This window comes from Girardinichthys multiradiatus, chromosome 21, assembly GCF_021462225.1.
Source record: "Girardinichthys multiradiatus isolate DD_20200921_A chromosome 21, DD_fGirMul_XY1, whole genome shotgun sequence".
Taxonomy (NCBI): Eukaryota; Metazoa; Chordata; class Actinopteri; order Cyprinodontiformes; family Goodeidae; genus Girardinichthys; species Girardinichthys multiradiatus.
This window is the reverse complement of record NC_061813.1, coordinates 31186481-31205199: the sequence shown is the minus strand read 5'-3', so window position 1 is coordinate 31205199 and position 18719 is coordinate 31186481. Positions and strand designations below refer to the sequence as shown.

The 18719-nt window shown below is 40.6% G+C and overlaps 1 protein-coding gene across 1 annotated transcript in view; it reads right to left on the bottom strand.

Moving 5' to 3' along the window:
• The window catches only part of tmx3b (thioredoxin related transmembrane protein 3b), a 71069-nt gene that overhangs the window by 50716 nt on the left and 1634 nt on the right, over window positions 1–18719 (bottom strand). The window contains exons 3-9 of the mRNA XM_047349943.1: window positions 17829–17868; window positions 14759–14882; window positions 14455–14500; window positions 6318–6398; window positions 5788–5887; window positions 5517–5594; window positions 4309–4375 (exon numbers count right to left, since the gene is read on the bottom strand). Of these exons, the coding sequence (XP_047205899.1) occupies window positions 4309–4375; window positions 5517–5594; window positions 5788–5887; window positions 6318–6398; window positions 14455–14500; window positions 14759–14882; window positions 17829–17868 (536 nt within the window). The remainder of the gene's footprint in view (window positions 1–4308; window positions 4376–5516; window positions 5595–5787; window positions 5888–6317; window positions 6399–14454; window positions 14501–14758; window positions 14883–17828; window positions 17869–18719) is intronic.

Below are 18719 nucleotides of genomic sequence, written 5' to 3'. Positions count from 1 at the left end.
TTTTATTTAGGGGTCAATGAATAAAGAGGGCTGAATAGAATTTTCCTTGTGAAAGAATTGTTATTTTCTCAACCTTCAGGTCGACGCTACAGAGCGCTTTTACAAAAACGAGCCACCACAGAGAGTTTCTTTCCCCAGGTTGTCACACTGACGAACACGATTACATGCACATTTGCACTAATTCCGTCATATCTTTCTGTTTTGTAAAGACACTACATATATACATATTTACAAAAAGATTTTTATATTCCTCTTATACACTCACCGGCCACTGTATTAGGTACACCTTGCTAGTACCGGGTTGGACCCTCTTTTGCCTTTAGAACTGCCTTAATCCTTCGTGGCATAGATTCAACAAGATACTGGAAACATTCCTCAGAGAGTTTGGTCCATATTGACATGATAGCATCACACAGATGCTGCAGATTTGTCGGCTGCACATCCATGATGTGAATCTCCCGTTCCACCACATCCCAAAGGTGCTCTATGGGGTTGAGATCTGGTGACTGTGGAGGCCATTTGAGTCCAGTGAACTTATTGTCATGTTCAAGAAACCAGTCTGAGATGATTTGTGCTTTATGACATGACGCGTTATTCTGCTGGAAGGAACCATCAGAAGATGAGTACACTGTGGTCATAAAGGGATGGACATGGTCAGCAACAATACTCAGGTAGGCTGTGGCGTTGACAGGATGCTTAATTGGTACTAAGAGGCCCAAAGTGTGCCAAGAAAATATCCCCCACACCATTACACCACCACCACCAGCCTGAACTGTTCATACAAGGCAGGATGGATCCATGTTTTCATGTTGTTGATGCCAAATTCTGACCCTACCATCCGAATGTCGCAGCAGAAATCGAGACTTATCAGACCAGGCAACGTTTTTCCAATCTTTTATTGTCCAATTTTGGTGAGCCTGTGTGAATTGTAGCCTCAGTTTCCTCGTTCTTAGCTGACAGGAGTGGCACCCGAGGTGGTCTTCTGCTGCTGTAGCCCATCCGCCTCAAGGTTCAACGTGTTGTGCGTTCAGAGATGCTCTTCTGCATATCTGGTTGTAATGAGTGGTTATTTAAGTTACTGTTGCCTTTCTATCAGCTCGAACCAGTCTGGCCATTCTCCTCTGAACTCTGGCATCAACAAGGCATTTGCGCCCACAGAACCGCCGCTCACTGGATATTTTCTCTTTTTCGCACCATTCTGTGTAAACCGTAGTGATGGTTGTGCGTGAAAATCCCAGTAAATCAGCAGTTTCTGAAACTCAGACCAGCCCGTCTGGCACCAACAACCATGCCACGTTCAAAGTCACTTAAATCACCTTTCTTCCCCATTCTGATACTCGGTTTGAACTGCAGCAGATCAACTTGACCATGTCTACATGTCTAAATGCATTGAGTTGCTGCCATGTGATTGGCTGATTAGAAATTTGCATTAATGAGCAGTTGGACAGGTGTACCTAATAAAGCGGCCGGTGAGTGTATTTCTGGAAATAAAATTCTTCACTGAGAACAAGCAAGTCAAATGCCTTGTTTGTGTGCAACAAAATTAGTGAATAAAGCTGATTCTGTGACTGGAAGATGGCAAAAATGTGAAAGTCCCAGGGGTGTGAAAACTTTAGCCGTATAACATCCATCCCCTGAAAATGTTGCGGCCTGAAAAAAAACTGGACGGCCATGCAAATGTGTTACGGACACCCAGCCAAATAACATTTGATAAAAAGCTTTCTGACAGAACGTCATGCAAAGTGAGGGAAGCACAAAACCACATCAGGTGATTTAGGATCATGTGTTCTCTTATACAGCATCAGGTAAGAGGAATTTAAGGTAGACAAGTCTGAGAAATAACGTAAAGCAGACAGAAAAAGATATTGAGGATCTAAGGAAAAGGAAATAACAGCAAGGACTTGAGTTGTGGAGGAGTTTCTGCGCCATCTTTGACAGGTTTAATCCACCGTATCCATGGCGATGCCAGAGACTCACATCCTCTGCATCAGGGTCCTGGAGGACTCTGTTGAGTGTGGAGTTTTTGTCGTCAACGTCTACTGCGGCGAACCTCTGCTGCTACGGTTCTGGAGCACGAAGCCCGCCTTCCGTAGCGTTCAGGTGGAGCAGATGGGCGTGAGCTTCAAGACGTCGATGAGGATGGATTTTGTTCTACGGGTTGTGCGTCGTGTACCCAACCTTCCCAGCAGCCACTACTGGGGGCCCTTCGTTTTGGCGCTGTGCCTCGACGCTCTTCACTTTCGCTTCCGACTCCCAGCTCAGGCTGAATGTGGTGTCGATGTTCAGCGCATCATGAAGCAACATGGTAAACTCACACTGCTGCGATGAGAAGCTTAAATCTGAAGAGATCCTACCGACATTTTGTACCATTTGTTTCTTTATTTTCAAGCCAGTTTGGGTTTGTTGAATAGCTCACATTTGGCAGCATTATACAGTATATATGTATCCCTTTTAGCTTAGCTACACCAGCCAACACATTTGTTCCTAAGGACAAAAAAATGTCCCATTGAAATGCATTGAAAATGCCATTTTTTTTAAATCTTCCAACATTTTAACAAAAAATCCATAAAAAGCAGTGGAGCTGTGCATCCTTATGCCTGATTCACACGGCAAGATTTTTATGCTGATTTTTGCCCCGATCCTCCCCTTCCAACACCCCCCAATTATCGTTATGGTTCTTACGATAATCTTATGAGATAATGTGTGTGGTGTGTTAAGAGTGATCTATTCTGCTCGGAAGAACGTCGGGAGCTCCGACCTCAAATCGGGGATATTCAACATGTCTGAATACTCTGAAATGTAATTCATGGAAATTATTTGGCTTGATCAAGTGGAACTGTGTAAACATACATTCATGACCATGCTCAGTTAATATGTTCACAGAATGGAAGTGTTTGAATGTTTTAAATGTCAAAGTATTTATCTGAATGATTTCATTTTACTAAGTTGGAAATGTGTTATTTATGATGGGTTCTCACATTAAATACTGATTTTGCATGTGTTAGATGTAAGCATGTAATTTCTTAAAATGACTACATGTCTGAAAGCCTGATTGGGAGAAGCAGCTGTAGGAGGCGATTGTTTATATCAACGCAGACGGCTTGTTAACATATTTCCTCTCTCTGAGTAATGCAACCTGCCACAAGCTCATAATTTCCATCCCTGGTTGGCTGATCCTTCCAGCAACATGGCTTCAATGCTGACTCAGAGAAAGAAAGAGTCCAACAGAGAAACACAGAATCAAGGAGGACGTTTTTATGACTTTTTTATTCTACATCTCCTTTCTATAGTCTAATTTTTGTAAACTTCCCGAATTTACAAAAAAAAAAAGTTTTTTTTGCTTTTCCTCCAAGTCTCAACATGCTCACAATTACCCTGACTTTTTTAAGAGAGTTTGTTTATATCTTCTTCTCCATTCCTGCTTGGGAGAAATCCAAAGTGAGAAACCATCCAATGATCTGGGCCACACGAGCCAGCCGCTGCTTCCTTCAAACACAGAACGACCGGCAGGTCGAACAACAGCTGTGTGCTGAGATTCCCCGTAGGCTGTGCTGAGAAACGGGACGGCGAGAACTGCAGGTCAAGAGACCCAGTCTGGTACGAGACTAGACCTGGATCACAGTAAGGTGTTTAGGAATCTTTTAATAAGGCAGTCTTCAGATGAACAACAGATGCCTACGAGTTTCTTACAAACTTTAACCACCCACTTTTGTGTTTTTTTTCTGTTTGTTTAATTAAGCATTAGAATACAAGTTAAAGCACTTAATGTTGAATATAACTACTGATTACTTGTAACCAGTTTAACTAGATGGAAGATGGATGGAATATAAAGTCTGTGCATACACATATTTTTCCACTCTCTCTTTTCAAACATATCCACACATGGGATCAAAATCCACACTTTCCAAGAAACTTCCAGACTACATAAGAAGCCTGTCTGAGGGAAATCAGACCATTCAGCTCAGACTCGGCCATTGCTTCAGTGACAGTTCAGTTCTCATCTTTGTTTAACTCTAGACACCGAACAAACGCTGTGCTGGTTTCTTTTTCTGAAACTGTGGTCTCCAACGCCCACTCAGAACAGGCTGAGCACCGAGGCCTGCTCTGCACGTCCGCCCAGAGACAAACCACCGCAACATCCCGGGCCTAACCACGCGGCTATAATAGAGGGCAGAGCCCGGACTGGTTTATGATGAGTTGGCCACACCATAAGTCGGTGCGGTGAGGGAAATGATAGAACAGCGGGAAAGAAAAGCAAAGGACATGGGGGAAGGTGTTACACAAAGAGCAGAGTAACAAGATACCCACCATCATAAGTAAAATGGGATCCATCCTTGAAGACCACAACGGCAGGCAGCTCTGGTAAAGACAGTGACTGTTGAACACATATACAGGCCAGGATTAGTTCAGTTTTATCTGAAAAGAACTACTGAAGCTGATTTTACTGCAAGTTTTTCCACCCTCATAGCCGGTAACAAAAAGAGGTTATAACAGCTTTCTGCAGCTGAAAATAGGAAACTGTAAAATATATATATATATATATATATATATATCATAGATTATGCTTTTAAACTAAAAGCATAGAATAATGTGTAAGACTTACATCATCTCTCATTGTGTTAAATTTTGCAATGGACCCTGCCTTTTGACAGTATGTTTCAAGGAATAGTTCAGAATATCTGAGGCTTGGTTATGTGAAAAGGTGCAGTTGATATAAATTCTTGAAAAAGTATTCATACCCCTGAAACTTTTTCACATTTTGTCAGGTGACAACCACAAACGTTAATGTATTTAATTAGGATTTTATGTTTTAAGCCAAAAGAAAGTAGAGTATTATGATAGACAGTTAAAAGTGTGACGTGTACTTTTATTCAGCGCACCTGAGCCAATACTTAGAAACACCACCTTTCAAGTGCCAAAGATTCTCACTATGATTTAGGTCTGGACTTTGACTGGACATGAGAGTTCAGCCCAGTCTCTAGTCTTTTGCAGCTTCTGACTGGGTTTCTTTCAGAACTAAGACCCGTTCCTCCTCCCTGCTGAAGTAAAACATACTCCTAGTAAAAAATGTTCAAAAGGGCACCAAAGGTCAAGTGGCATAGCGGTAGAAAGCGCGACTCATATACGTTGACGCAGCTGTCCCGGGCTCGAGTCCCGAATCCAGAGACCTCTGCTGCATGTGTTCCCCCTCTCTCCACCCCACTTCCTCTCTGCCTACTTTAGAAAATAACAAAAATAAAGGCCACTAGTGCCACCAAAACAAACAAAAAAAGCCATTAATCATTTTCTTTTTTACAATTTTGCACTACTTATGGTTGATTGATCACATAAAAACCTAATAAAACAGCCTGTGGTTGTAATGTGGCAACATAAGAAAATGTATAAGAGGTATGAATACTTCTGGAAAGAACTCATATATTTCACAGCTTTCTAATGGGCATAGGTTTACTAAGAATGCAGTAACATAAATTACTGTGGAAAAAGGAAAAACAAATGATGGACTTTTAAAGGTTTACCTCAGGCAAAGCTTCCTCTGAAGCCGAGAAGAAGTAAGTATAGACAATAAGTTCAGACGCTGCATCATTGTACTTCTCCTGCAAACATTAAAAAAAGAAATGAGCTTTTTGAAGGTTCAACTCACAGCTTTTCATAGTTTTTAACTGTTATAAAAGGTACAGCCTGCATGTGATTTTTATTTGTTCAATTTCTGCACACATTTTCAGCACCGTGTCTGTTCTGAGAGAGCTGGGAACAAAAACAAGGTCTCATTTCATGGGTGGTGCTTACTTTAAGAGGAGACTCCGCGCCGACGTACACAAAAAGAACATCGTGTCGCTTCAACATGTGTTCAAACATGTGCTTGCTGGGAAGAGCCCGAACGGCTGGTCTGAAGAAATTAAACCAATAGAGAATAATTCATTTTGATGGGTGTTTAAATCAAATGGAGACAGAGAAAATCTGCACTTAGAAGTAGATTTGTTGATTTCTATACTGATGGCACCATCTAGTGGAGGTTTTCTAAATCAAAAAAACTGCTTCCCACTCAAGTAGGGGCCAAGCTTTTGATCATCCCCTCTGTCATGGATTGAGCCTGATTTCCCCTGAAGGAGGAGAAAATCTGGCCGGCCCGCTTTATGCAGTGGTTTAAAGTGGAGCATCAGAGGCAGAAATCCACTGAGCTGTGAAACAAGTGTGTTCTGTGTTGATAAGCAGGTCTGGACGGCTTTCATTGGCGCAGCATGCGGCCCTTTGAAAATAAAAGGGAAGTTTCACTAAGTTCTTAGCTTCGTGTCATATTGTTTCGATCCGGGACTCACCCCGCCACCCTGTTGGCAAACTCCACAATATCGTCTTTTGTTCTGGGTCCCTTGTAGCTGTAGGCAAGGTCGCCCTTTAACCTGGACAACAGAGAAAAACAAAAAGGAAATTAAAAGCCATTCACTGTTAAAAAGTAATGGAAACGTATTCAAAGTCATACTTTCACACGTTGATCCTGATAAAGTGGTTTCAGCTGTAATCTAAACCACATTAACATCAGATTTCACACACATTTTCATGCCCAGAGTCATCTTCCCAGACATCTCAGTGATTTATGATCGTATAAAATATTAAAATACAAACATTGACTATAACTTTCATTTCTACAGCAGATATTTCAACTGCAGGAAGTATTTACACTTGCTACCAGCAAAAAAATAGAAACTGGATGGAAAGAAGCATTGAAGGATACAAAGAGGGATGGAAGAAATGACACAAGGAATCAAAGAAAAAAGGACAAAAAAGAAGGAATGAAGGTAAGACACAAGGAAGTAAGGGAAGATTGAAGGACACAGGGAAACAAAAAGAAAAGTGGGAAAAAACAAAGGAAGATAAAAAAGGATGGGTAAAAGAAAGGGCACAAGGTAGAAAATGATTGAAAATGCCTTGAAATAGCTTTTTCATCTTCCTGTGGGTTCATTTTAAACACGTAACTTAGGGTGTATTCACACTTGCCACTTTTGGTCCGCTTTAAAGGGACCAGAGTTTGTTTCCCCCCTTGGTCCGGACCTTTTGTGCAGGTGTGAATACACTCAAGCGAACTCTGGTCCGGACCAAACAACCGGACCGAGACCCACTTTTTGAGGTGGTCTCGGTCCGCTTCGAAACGGACTCTGAATACAGTTCGCTTATGGTCTGAATACAAACTGGCCCCGATCCGAACCAACTACAAAAAGCGTACGTCTCTTTGGACATAAAAAGCCACCGTAGCCGCTAGCAAAGGTGTGTGTTGTAAGGTAATCATACCTGATAAGCTGTGTGTTGCTTAGCAACGCTACCGGCTTGTTGTGGGACAAGGCACGTAGAGAACGTCGGCGTTCAGCACGCATTCTCCGACGGGGTTCCAACATTACAAATGGAACGTCTCAAAGTCTGTGTTGAATGAGCTGCTCTTCACCCTCACAATAATATTGAAGCTGTAATAATGGCATAAATATGCAGAACAGAGGTGCTGCATGCAGCACGTCTACAGATGTTTTCCTACATTTCCGGGTCTGTGCTCATTTCTGTCCAATGGGAACAATGATCGTCACCCGCGTGGCTTTGTTTACAAGTAATAGTTCACTTGCAAAAAGTACAATGTGAAAACAAACCGCACCAAATCAAAAAAATAAAGTTCGCTTTTGGTCCGGACCAAACAAGCGGACCAAAGGACTTTCCTGGTGTGAATACACCCTTAGTCATTTTCAATAAATTAGGAAATGTGTTCTGATGAGGCTCAAGTTTCAGAACACCCTTTAAGTAGGTATTGAACATACTGTTCATTAACCCTACATTTCTGTATTAAAATGTTTTTTATGGATCTGATGTGATATTCTAAAATGTCATCATTTTGTGTGTAATTAGTCTATATAATGTGTTTCACTCAATGAATTGAGTTACTGACATAAATGAACTGATATTCTCATTTATTGAACGGGTCATTGTACTGACAATACTAACCCGGACCACTCAGGTCCTCTGGTTCAAGTCTACAATGCATCCCCAGAATCAGAACCAAACATGAAGAAGCAGCATTCAGTTCTTTTGCTCCACTAATCTGGAACAAAAATCTTGGAAACTGCAAAAACAGCTAAGTTCCTTTAAATCAAGATTGAAATCCATTTTTTTAGAATTGCCTTTGCCTGTTCTACTAAAACGATTAACTGAAACATCATTAGTCTCAGTCTGTAGTACAACCTTTCTTTAACTTCCTGCATTAAGCCACTGTAATGTACTTTTTTATGTCTTTTCCTTTCTTATGTTTTTCATCATGTAAAGCACTTTGTACTGTCTTGTTGCTGTGATAAACAAATAATGCTGTCTGGTGTTATGTATGCAATGAAATGACAGTTAACTGATTTGATTTGGTTATGAACTGATAATTTGCAAATAAGATGTTGTTCTGCACATCAATAGATATATTCAATGTTGCCCTTTGAATTAAGACTTAAAACAATGCATTTAGATGGCATTTCAGGCTTTAAATCAACACTTACAGTCTTACAAAGTGTGCTTATGAAGCAGCCCTAATACTTTCTGTGCGAGATTCAACAAAGAGGAAAAAACCTGACACATTCCTCCCACATTCGTATAACTCTTGCTGCAGATTCGTCAGCTGCCCGTTAATGTTGCAGACTCTCGCTTTCAGACGGATCCCAAAGGTTCAGTGAGGCACCGAGAAGCAACTGGAACCCGATGAACTCATTAACATGTTGGCGCGATGATGCCAACGTCTCCTGCTGGTAGCAGCCATTAGGGCATGCACAGAGACCGCATCGGTACTCTGACATGCCGCGGCATTTCAGTAAAGCTCAGCTGGTATTTGGGGCTTAAATATGTGCCAGAAAAGCACACCCCACCTCTTCACACCCAGTTAACATCAATGCTATGACTCATGGGCAGAGGGCACAGCAGTTCCATGGAGTCCTGCTGTACAACCAGATTCTGTAGCTACATATTAGAGCAAAAACAATTTAATTTAAATCAATAAGCTCATTTCAGAATGTAACTTTTAAATATACAGCGAGCCAATTCTAAAAGGCATGTTCTTTTTGGGACTTTTTTCACTAACAAAAAATCTGTGTTTTGTATTAGTTCTTTAAATTTACTCTGCAGAAGCACTGCAGCAATAAAATGGTTTTACCTTGCCAGAAGTTTTTCAATTATTCAATTAATCATCGGATAGCAAAAGGTGCTCAATAGGAGATTTTGTTTTACAGAATTTAAACCAGGTGAAGCTAAAGCTATGCCACTTGAGGAGTTCTGGATAGAGCATATTTACAGACAATGAAGGCTTCTCATCTTAAATGCAAAATGTATATATCTTTTGCACAATTTTGGACTAACTGCTGCTCTGAGTGGATTGTTCATTCAGCAAATAGCATATTCTGTATACTCCAGTTGAGAATTACAGGTCCTTCTCAAAATATTAGCATATTGTGATAAAGTTCATTATTTTCCATAATGTAATGATGAAAATTTAACATTCATATATTTTAGATTCATTGCACACTAACTGAAATATTTCAGGTCTTTTATTGTCCTAATACGGATGATTTTGGCATACAGCTCATGAAAACCCAAAATTCCTATCTCACAAAATTAGCATATTTCATCCGACCAAAAAAAGAAAAGTGTTTTTAATACAAAAAACGTCAACCTTCAAATAATCATGTACAATTATGCACTCAATACTTGGTCGGGAATCCTTTGGCAGAAATGACTGCTTCAATGCGGCGTGGCATGGAGGCAATCAGCCTGTGGCACTGCTGAGGTCTTATGGAGGCCCAGGATGCTTCGATAGCGGCCTTTAGCTCATCCAGATTGTTGGGTCTTGAGTCTCTCAACGTTCTCTTTACAATATCCCACAGATTCTCTATGGGGTTCAGGTCAGGAGAGTTGGCGGGCCAATTGAGCACAGTGATACCATGGTCAGTAAACCATTTACCAGTGGTTTTGGCACTGTGAGCAGGTGCCAGGTCGTGCTGAAAAATGAAATCTTCATCTCCATAAAGCTTTTCAGCAGATGGAAGCATGAAATGCTCCAAAATCTCCTGATAGCTAGCTGCATTGACCCTGCCCTTGATAAAACACAGTGGACCAACACAAGCAGCTGACACGGCACCCCAGACCATCACTGACTGTGGGTACTTGACACTGGACTTCTGGCATTTTGGCATTTCCTCCTCCCCAGTCTTCCTCCAGACTCTGGCACCTTGATTTCCGAATGACATGCAGAATTTGCTTTCATCCGAAAAAAGTACTTTGGACCACTGAGCAACAGTCCAGTGCTGCTTCTCTGTAGCCCAGGTCAGGCACTTCTGCCGCTGTTTCTGGTTCAAAAGTGGCTTGACCTGGGGAATGCGGCACCTGTAGCCCATTTCCTGCACACGCCTGTGCACGGTGGCTCTGGATGTTTCTACTCCAGACTCAGTCCACTGCTTCCACAGGTCCCCCAAGGTCTGGAATCGGCCCTTCTCCACAATCTTCCTCAGGGTCCGGTCACCTCTTCTCGTTGTGCAGCGTTTTCTGCCACACTTTTTCCTTCCCACAGACTTCCCACTGAGGTGCCTTGATACAGCACTCTGGGAACAGTCTATTCGTTCAGAAATTTCTTTCTGTGTCTTACCCTCTTGCTTGAGGGTGTCAATAGTGGCCTTCTGGACAGCAGTCAGGTCGGCAGTCTTACCCATGATTGGGGTTTTGAGTGATGAACCAGGCTGGGAGTTTTAAAGGCCTCAGGAATCTTTTGCAGGTGTTTAGACTTAACTCGTTGATTCAGATGATTAGGTTCATAGCTCGTTTAGAGACCCTTTTAATGATATGCTAATTTTGTGAGATAGGAATTTTGGGTTTTCATGAGCTGTATGCCACAATCATCCATATTAAGACAATAAAAGACCTGAAATATTTCAGTTAGTGTGCAATGAATCTAAAATATATGAATGTGAAATTTTCATCATTACATTATGGAAAATAATGAACTTTATCACAATATGCTAATATTTTGAGAAGGACCTGTATTTCAATAAGTGATTAATCACAATCAATCCAGTTAAGTTTCAGCCCAAGCGTATACGTGTGGCCTGGATGTTTCAAGAGGATGGCAACAAATGTTAATGTGGTTTCAATTCAGCTAACACTGGTGTGGCCATCTGCTGGCACAGCATAGGGACTACAGCAGTTCTGATCGGAATCCTGCCGACTAGATGCCATTTTTGTTTAAAACAGAGGAAATAATATTAATAAAATAAAATGTACCTGGAGCAGTGTAGCTGTGGCCCTTGTGTCATAATTGGCTTTAGAAAGCCAGACAGATTCTTGCCTGTTTTAATCTCTGGCACTAGAACTGGTCTAGTCCTGGAAACACTGTAGACTCTGAATTTTGTTGGGAAAGTTCTCCAAGTAATAAGGATTGTTGGGCAATAACATGATCACAATATTTTACAGAGGAACAGAAAATCACAATAACAATGATAAAAGGTAAGCTTTTAGTCAAAAGGACAGAAAATACATGTAGTCTATCAGGTTAATTATTATTAATTATTTAAGATGGAGAAGGCAACTAATTACAACTAATAGTGTAAACATTATTCACATCATGTTACACTTCATACACACATACTTGCACTCTTAAAAAGTACTGCAAATAGATTTTAATTGAGGAAGATAATACTTTTACTCGTTTAATTGTAATCTGAAGAAAACAGTGTTTTTAGTTTAGGATCATTAGTTATTAATACATGTATATTATAACTTATTTTTCCAGTTCCTACTGAAAAGATGCCATGTTAGGAACTGGATTGTTGATTTTAGATCAATAATAAAATTCAATACGGGAAACATTTTGTGATTTTGTTATTGCTCATATCACAAGGCTCTAATCAATAAGAAATGAAGGTAAACACTAGCTTTAACACTACAGGTGGTCCAACAGCATCAACATACAGGGGTTGGACAATGAAACTGAAACACCTGTCATTTTAGTGTGGGAAGTTTCATGGCTAAATTGGACCAGCCTGGTAGCCAGTCTTCATTGATTGCACATTGCACCAGTAAGAGCAGAGTGTGTAGGTTCAATTAGCAGGGTAAGAGCACAGTTTTGCTCAAAATATTGAAATGCACACAACATTATGGGTGACATACCAGAGTTCAAAAGTATTGTTCTCTGATGAGTCCACCTTTACTGTTTTCCCCACATCCGGGAGAGGTACGGTGTGGAGAAGCCCCAAAGAAGCGTACCACCCAGACTGTTGCATGCCCAGAGTGAAGCATGGGGGTGGATCAGTGATGGTTTGGGCTGCCATATCATGGCATTCCCCTGGCCCAATACTTGTGCTAGATGGGCGCGTCACTGCCAAGGACTACCGAACCATTCTTGAGGACCATGTGCATCCAATGGTTCAAACATTGTATCCTGAAGGCGGTGCCGTGTATCAGGATGACAATGCACCAATACACACAGCAAGACTGGTGAAAGATTGGTTTGATGAACATGAAAGTGAAGTTGAACATCTCCCATGGCCTGCACAGTCACCAGATCTAAATATTATTGAGCCACTTTGGGGTGTTTTGGATGAGCGAGTCAGGAAACGTTTTCCTCCACCAGTATCACGTAGTGACCTGGCCACTATCCTGCAAGAAGAATGGCTTAAAATCCCTCTGACCACTGTGCAGGACTTGTATATGTCATTCCCAAGACGAATTGACGCTGTATTGGCCGCAAAAGGAGGCCCTACATCATACTAATAAATTATTGTGGTCTAAAACCAGGTGTTTCAGTTTCATTGGCCAACCCCTGTATTTAGATGAAATGTTTACAATCAGAAAAAAAATGTATTACAAAAGTCAGCTTAGTCTAAATTGTTGCACCACCAAAGAAAATAAAACCAAATAACCTTTCCTAATTAAGTTCTCCTAAAAGAACGAGGTCATGTCACATTTCTCCAAGAAGCAGAACGCATTAAGGATCACCAAGGTTTCATCACCCCACAGGGCATAATGAGCTCAGGGGCAAACAACCTCTAAATCACATCTCTTTCTCTCATTAAAAGGTAGGCATCTCGTGCTCTTCTATGGCCGTTTCATCACTCGCTAGGTTTAATGTCATGAGCCCCCCATGATCCTGTGGGAGTTTCCCAAATGAACCTGATGGAACCAAATGGGAAGCCCATTATGGCAGGCTTGCTGATAAATGGTCCAGATTCAAACACGAAGAGGAGACCCTGCTCATTTATTCTCATGTCAACATGCGTTCTGCCTTTACGCAGCTGGTGTCTACATAAAGCCAGAGATTTAACGGGGAAAAATGTCACTTTTCATTCAAGAAATCATTCTTTACAATAGACGGTATCAGAGAAAATGGTGCCAACAGGGAATCGGCCTGATTATGTTGAAGAAAATAAAGGACTTTGGAACAGATCTGTAAATAATGCTGGAAATTATAACCGAGCACTAAATATTCAGTTTATTGGGAAACATTTTACACAGTTTCTCCCCATAGAAATATATGACTGACAGCATCTGACTGAGCCAAACCTAATCAAATTGAAGTTCAAAACGTGTGAACAGAGACCGTCAGATAGTTATGCCTTTAGGAAAACACAACAACATCTTGTTCCCTCCTGAATACAGTTAGTTATCTTCGGGCATCCCCACAGGTGGCACCTCGGGAGACGAGACACAAACAAAGGCAACACAGGATTGACTAAACAAATCAAGGCTAAGGAACAAAAAGGAGGAGAAAATTATTATAGCTACATCATGTTCAACATGTAAAGACTTTCAATTGCCAATAATGAAATGAGAGTTTTGGTATTTGAGCTGCCAATCAGACAGAGCCGAGGAAAGTAAAATTGACCGGTTACGATTCTTACCATGAGTTAAAGCCATTTTAATGAGATGCCAGAGAAAGTACCCGAGTGATTGGAGTTTTCTCTGCTTGTACAAAGCACAGAGTAGTTCAGTGTTGCCTCTTCCCCACCTGTTGCTGCGTACGGCCAGTCAGCTGGCTGAAAGTAGCCAACTACATGTTTTCAGTGCTTATAGGACAGACAATTTTGGCTGTAAATACTTTAGGTCCCAAAAAACACAGAGAGCCACAAAGAAGCAACAAATTAACCAGCAAATATCAGCTTATTATTCTGAAGTTACTTTGAAGTTTTGTAAGCTGTTATTGTGTTTTATTTGTAGTGGTGTTTAGTGATTTGTTGATGGGATTTGCCCTTCAGGGCCACTGTGGCAACATCTTTTAATCAGCACTGTATGAGTGAGGCGTGCAAAGTTTTACAAAACAAAATAAATAAATGATAGTACTTTTTCAAATGGTATTTTCGCCCATCCCTAGTAGCCATGTAAGTATTTTCTAGAAAATCAAGTCCTTAAATCCACCAAACCAGCCTCCTTAGCCATAGAAAACAAAAGTTAAACACTTACAGCTTTATCGTGGGGTAACCTCGAACACCAAATTCTGATGCCATTCCTGCAATTCACAAAAATAATCCCCACATCAGATCAAAAACAATATTTACACTGCTGTCTTTTTAGATCATCAGGTAGCCGTCTAATGCAGTCTTGCTGTTAAATCTGGAATATTTATCTGAAGAACTAAAGGGTTCTTTGAACAATAAAGGTTTGTAAAAAGGCAGAAGTATGTCGAAGCTCATGAAAAAAAACAAATCACCTGGACACACACAAAAGCTCTGAGGGAACATATTAAATTGGCTCATAATTTACTCACCTGAGTAAGCAGTTGCATCCATCTTCCCAACACGCACCGGCGACCCCGAGCTCTTCAGCTCTGCTCCCACTTCGTACCACACCGGCTCCAGCTTTTTACAATAACCGCACCACGGAGCGTAGAACTAAAAGAGATCACAGAGGGAAGAGTTACCTTTAGGAAAAAAGAAAACTCTTCACGCTGCAACTTGTAGATACAACAGAAAATTCTAAAACACCCTTTTTAATGATTGAAAAACACCCAGTGTGTGTAAGTATTTTGTGGCACTACTGGACCATTTATTGAGTCAAGTGTTACTGAAGTCATACGGGCAAAATTGTTGCAGTTTAGACATAGCATAAGGTCTTTGCAATTGAGATTCTTGGTGTGATTCCAGAAACCCGAAACATGATGCTTTCAGACTTCTTCTGTTTTGGCTTTTTTTTTTTAAATCACCCTTAGAGTAAATGTTTCAGATCAAACACATTTTAATATTATACAATGATACAAGTAAAGACAAAACAAATCTGTTTTCAAATAAGGATCTCATTTGAGAGAGAAATGTTAGCCAAACCAACCTGGCCCTCCAATGCCACTTAAGCCTAAACAAATGGTTGCATCAACCTTTAGCAGCAGCAACTGTTTTGCTACATTGCTGTAGATGATATCTGACCGTCTCCTTTATGCAGAATTATTTTTATTCAGCAATATTGGAGAGTTGTTGAGCATGAATAGCCAGTTTAAGGTCATGCCATCTGCCATCTCTATCGGATTTAAGTACGACCTTTGACTAGACCACTCCAAAAACTTGTTTCTTTTTTTTGTTGAGCCATTTAGATGTGGCCTTGCTGGTATGCTTCCCCGATGAGATTGAGCTTAAGGTCACGATTTGATGGTCGGACATTTTCCTTGAGGATTTTCTAGTAGAGAGCAGAATTCATGGTTTCATAGATTACAGCAAGTCCTCCAAAGCAGCCCCAGACCATCACACTCCCTCGACCATGTTTGACCAAAGGTATGGTGTTATTTTTCTGAAATGCTGTGTTGGTTTCACACAGATGAATTGTGACACACACCTTCCAAAAACTTCCATTTTTGTCTTCACAGAAAATTCTTGTGGATCATCAAGATATTTTTGGAAAATGTGGGACGGCCCTTTGTGGGGGTTTTTTTTCTCAGCAGTGGTTTTCACCTTTAAACTGCCTCACAGATGACATTTTTGTCCAGTCTCTATCTTAGTGTTAAATCATGCACAATGACCTTAAATGAAGCAAGTAAGGCCTGCAGGGCTAGACATTGTTTTGGCTACTGTTGTGGCCTCCTGGATAAGTCCTAGATGCCCTCTTGGAGCCATTTTGGTAGGCCACCCACTCCTGGAAAGGTTGACCACTGTTCCTTGTTTTCTAATACCGTGGGTAATGCCTGTCATTGTGCTTTGTTGAAGTTTGTAAGAATTTCCAGAAACTTTCTCATTTGTTCCTGAATTTCTTTAGACTGGTTAATGATGTGTTGAAATATCAGACAGGTGTTGTTTAAGTGATTTATTGATTCTTTAACTCAGCTTTCGAAGTAAACATGGTTAATTCATGGTATAATAAGTGTGTGTGTGTGTGTGTTGGGGACCGTTTTTGACAGAGAACCAGGTTGGTTTGAATAGCTTTTTTTAGTTTGATGATCTGAAACATTTGAGTGTGGCAAAATCAGAAGAAAACTGTAAGGGGGCACATATGTTCTCACAGCATTGTATTATTTGCTGCTAACTTTATGGCAGTCCCACTATAATAGTCTTGTAGAAAACAGCAGAGAAAAAAAGCCTTTCCATTTATCAGTGTTTTGGTTAAGTAACAAGAAAACTTTCTGACAAAGCACAAATGACACACGCTCTTCCTGAGGAAAAGAAAAAAACAGAAACTTAAAGGAGAGATTATTTTAAGAGCGGAAAAGTAGCTCATTCATGTTTGTGTATGCTAGAATTTCTCATTAACTCAATCAATCAGTTAAGGACGTATTTGTTGCAGGCAAAATAAAATGACCTCTGACATATGTGACAAATATCGATCCCTCTCCAACTCAAGATGTTGTCCTCAAAGCTTCTGCCAAACAGTTTCTTGTAAAGAATCATGTTCGGACACAAATGAGTGTCAGGTTCTGATGACAAAGACAATCTATAGTGTGGAATCTGTCAATTAGGGACAGAGACTCTGTGTTAGCACAGAGATGTAAAGAAGCCATTTAAAAAGTCTGCTGTTAATCCAGGCTGCAAAACAGCAAGACAGAGCAAGATTTTCCACAGAAAATTTGAAAGCCAGATGCAAATTTGCTATTGTTTATCCTTTAAAGTCCTTTTTAGCCACACTAACAATTCTAATGATTTAAAATGCTACATGTTAAAGCTAGTTTAAAACATCCACAATTTAACTGTTTTAGTTTGTTTTACAGTGACTCCTCCTCTCTCTTATACAGTGGCCTGACATCACCTCTGCTCCTAACATAAACAATCAATATTTTGAATGCTGCTCCTATATTACCTTATATTAGACTTCTTAAAGATAAATGATGATTGGCTTAAAATTGGTATTGCAAACTCAAAGCTTTACGAAAACAGGAGCTTGGGAATTAGGCACAAAATTTGAAACTGGCAAATCTCTAGAAACTGGACTCAAAACTGATGGATACATTCTTAAAAATATAAAATTCCTCCATTATTCTGAGGTTATCTGGTCAAACGTATTGGTTTTTATATTTGCCACGTTGTAACAAATTATGCAAACCTTTACATTCCAACAACGCTAACATAAGAAGTCATTCCTGGTGCCCCAACTAGCTGGTAAAGCAACATTGTCACTTATCTGGCCCAAACTCAAACACTACTGCGTTAAACCTCTTCAATCCCCCGGGCTTTTCTTCGCATGCTTGACTTCTTATCAGCTAATCACCAACACAGAGGACGGTCCACACACGCCCTCCCCAGCGACTGCCACTTCCGCAAGCGATGATCCGGGCAGCGGCGCGCAGGATCCAAAGTAAACCATAGTTCAATGGACTTCAAGAATCACTTTGTGTTTGTATGTGTGTGAAATATCAGACTCACATCAACCAGCCAGACGTCATTTTCCCTGGTATCTTTAAACCTACCAAAGAAGAAACAGACAACAATTCTGTTACAGTTGCCCTCATTTAGAAGATATTGAAAGACATTAAAAGGATTTTCCTTGAAAGTCACTAGCAAACACTAACAGTTCCATTGTGTTGAGACAAGCATTTAAAAAACATTTATAATTGTGATCTACTGGTCTTTATTTAAATCTTGAAAGCTACAATTTATCTTACTGCTGCTAAAACAACATAACATGAATTATTAATTCAATTCAATTCAGTTTTATTTATATAGCGCCAACTCACAACACATGTTGTCTCAAGGCACTTCACAACAGTCAGGTTCATACATTCCTATTAATCCTAACAATTGAACAGTGCAGTCGGAGTTAGCTTTTTATTCATATTGGATAAAAGGTTTTTCTGTCTAAGGAAACCCAGCAGATTGCATCGAGTCAGTGACTTGCAGCATTCACTCCTCCTGGATGAGCATGTAGAGACAGTTGGCGTTGACTTTGCAGCAATCCCTCATACTGAGCATGCATGTAGCGACAGTGGAGAGGAAAAACTCCCTTTTAACAGGAAGAAACCTCCAGCAGAACCAGAACCAGGCTCAGTGTGAGCGGCCATCTGCCACGACCGACTGGGGGTTTCAGAGCAGAGACACAAAAAGAACACAGAAGCACTGATCCAGGAGTACTTTCTATGGGAAGGAAAAGTAAATGTTAATGGATGTAGCTCCTTTAGTCGTTTCACCTAGAAAGAAAGAACAGATAAACTGTGAGCCAGTTTTCAAGGTTAGAGTCTGAAAGAGAGCACATAGAGTTAGTCACAGTAAAAGCTCAGTCAGTAGCTATGTCTAGGAGAGAGAAAGAGTTAAACACTA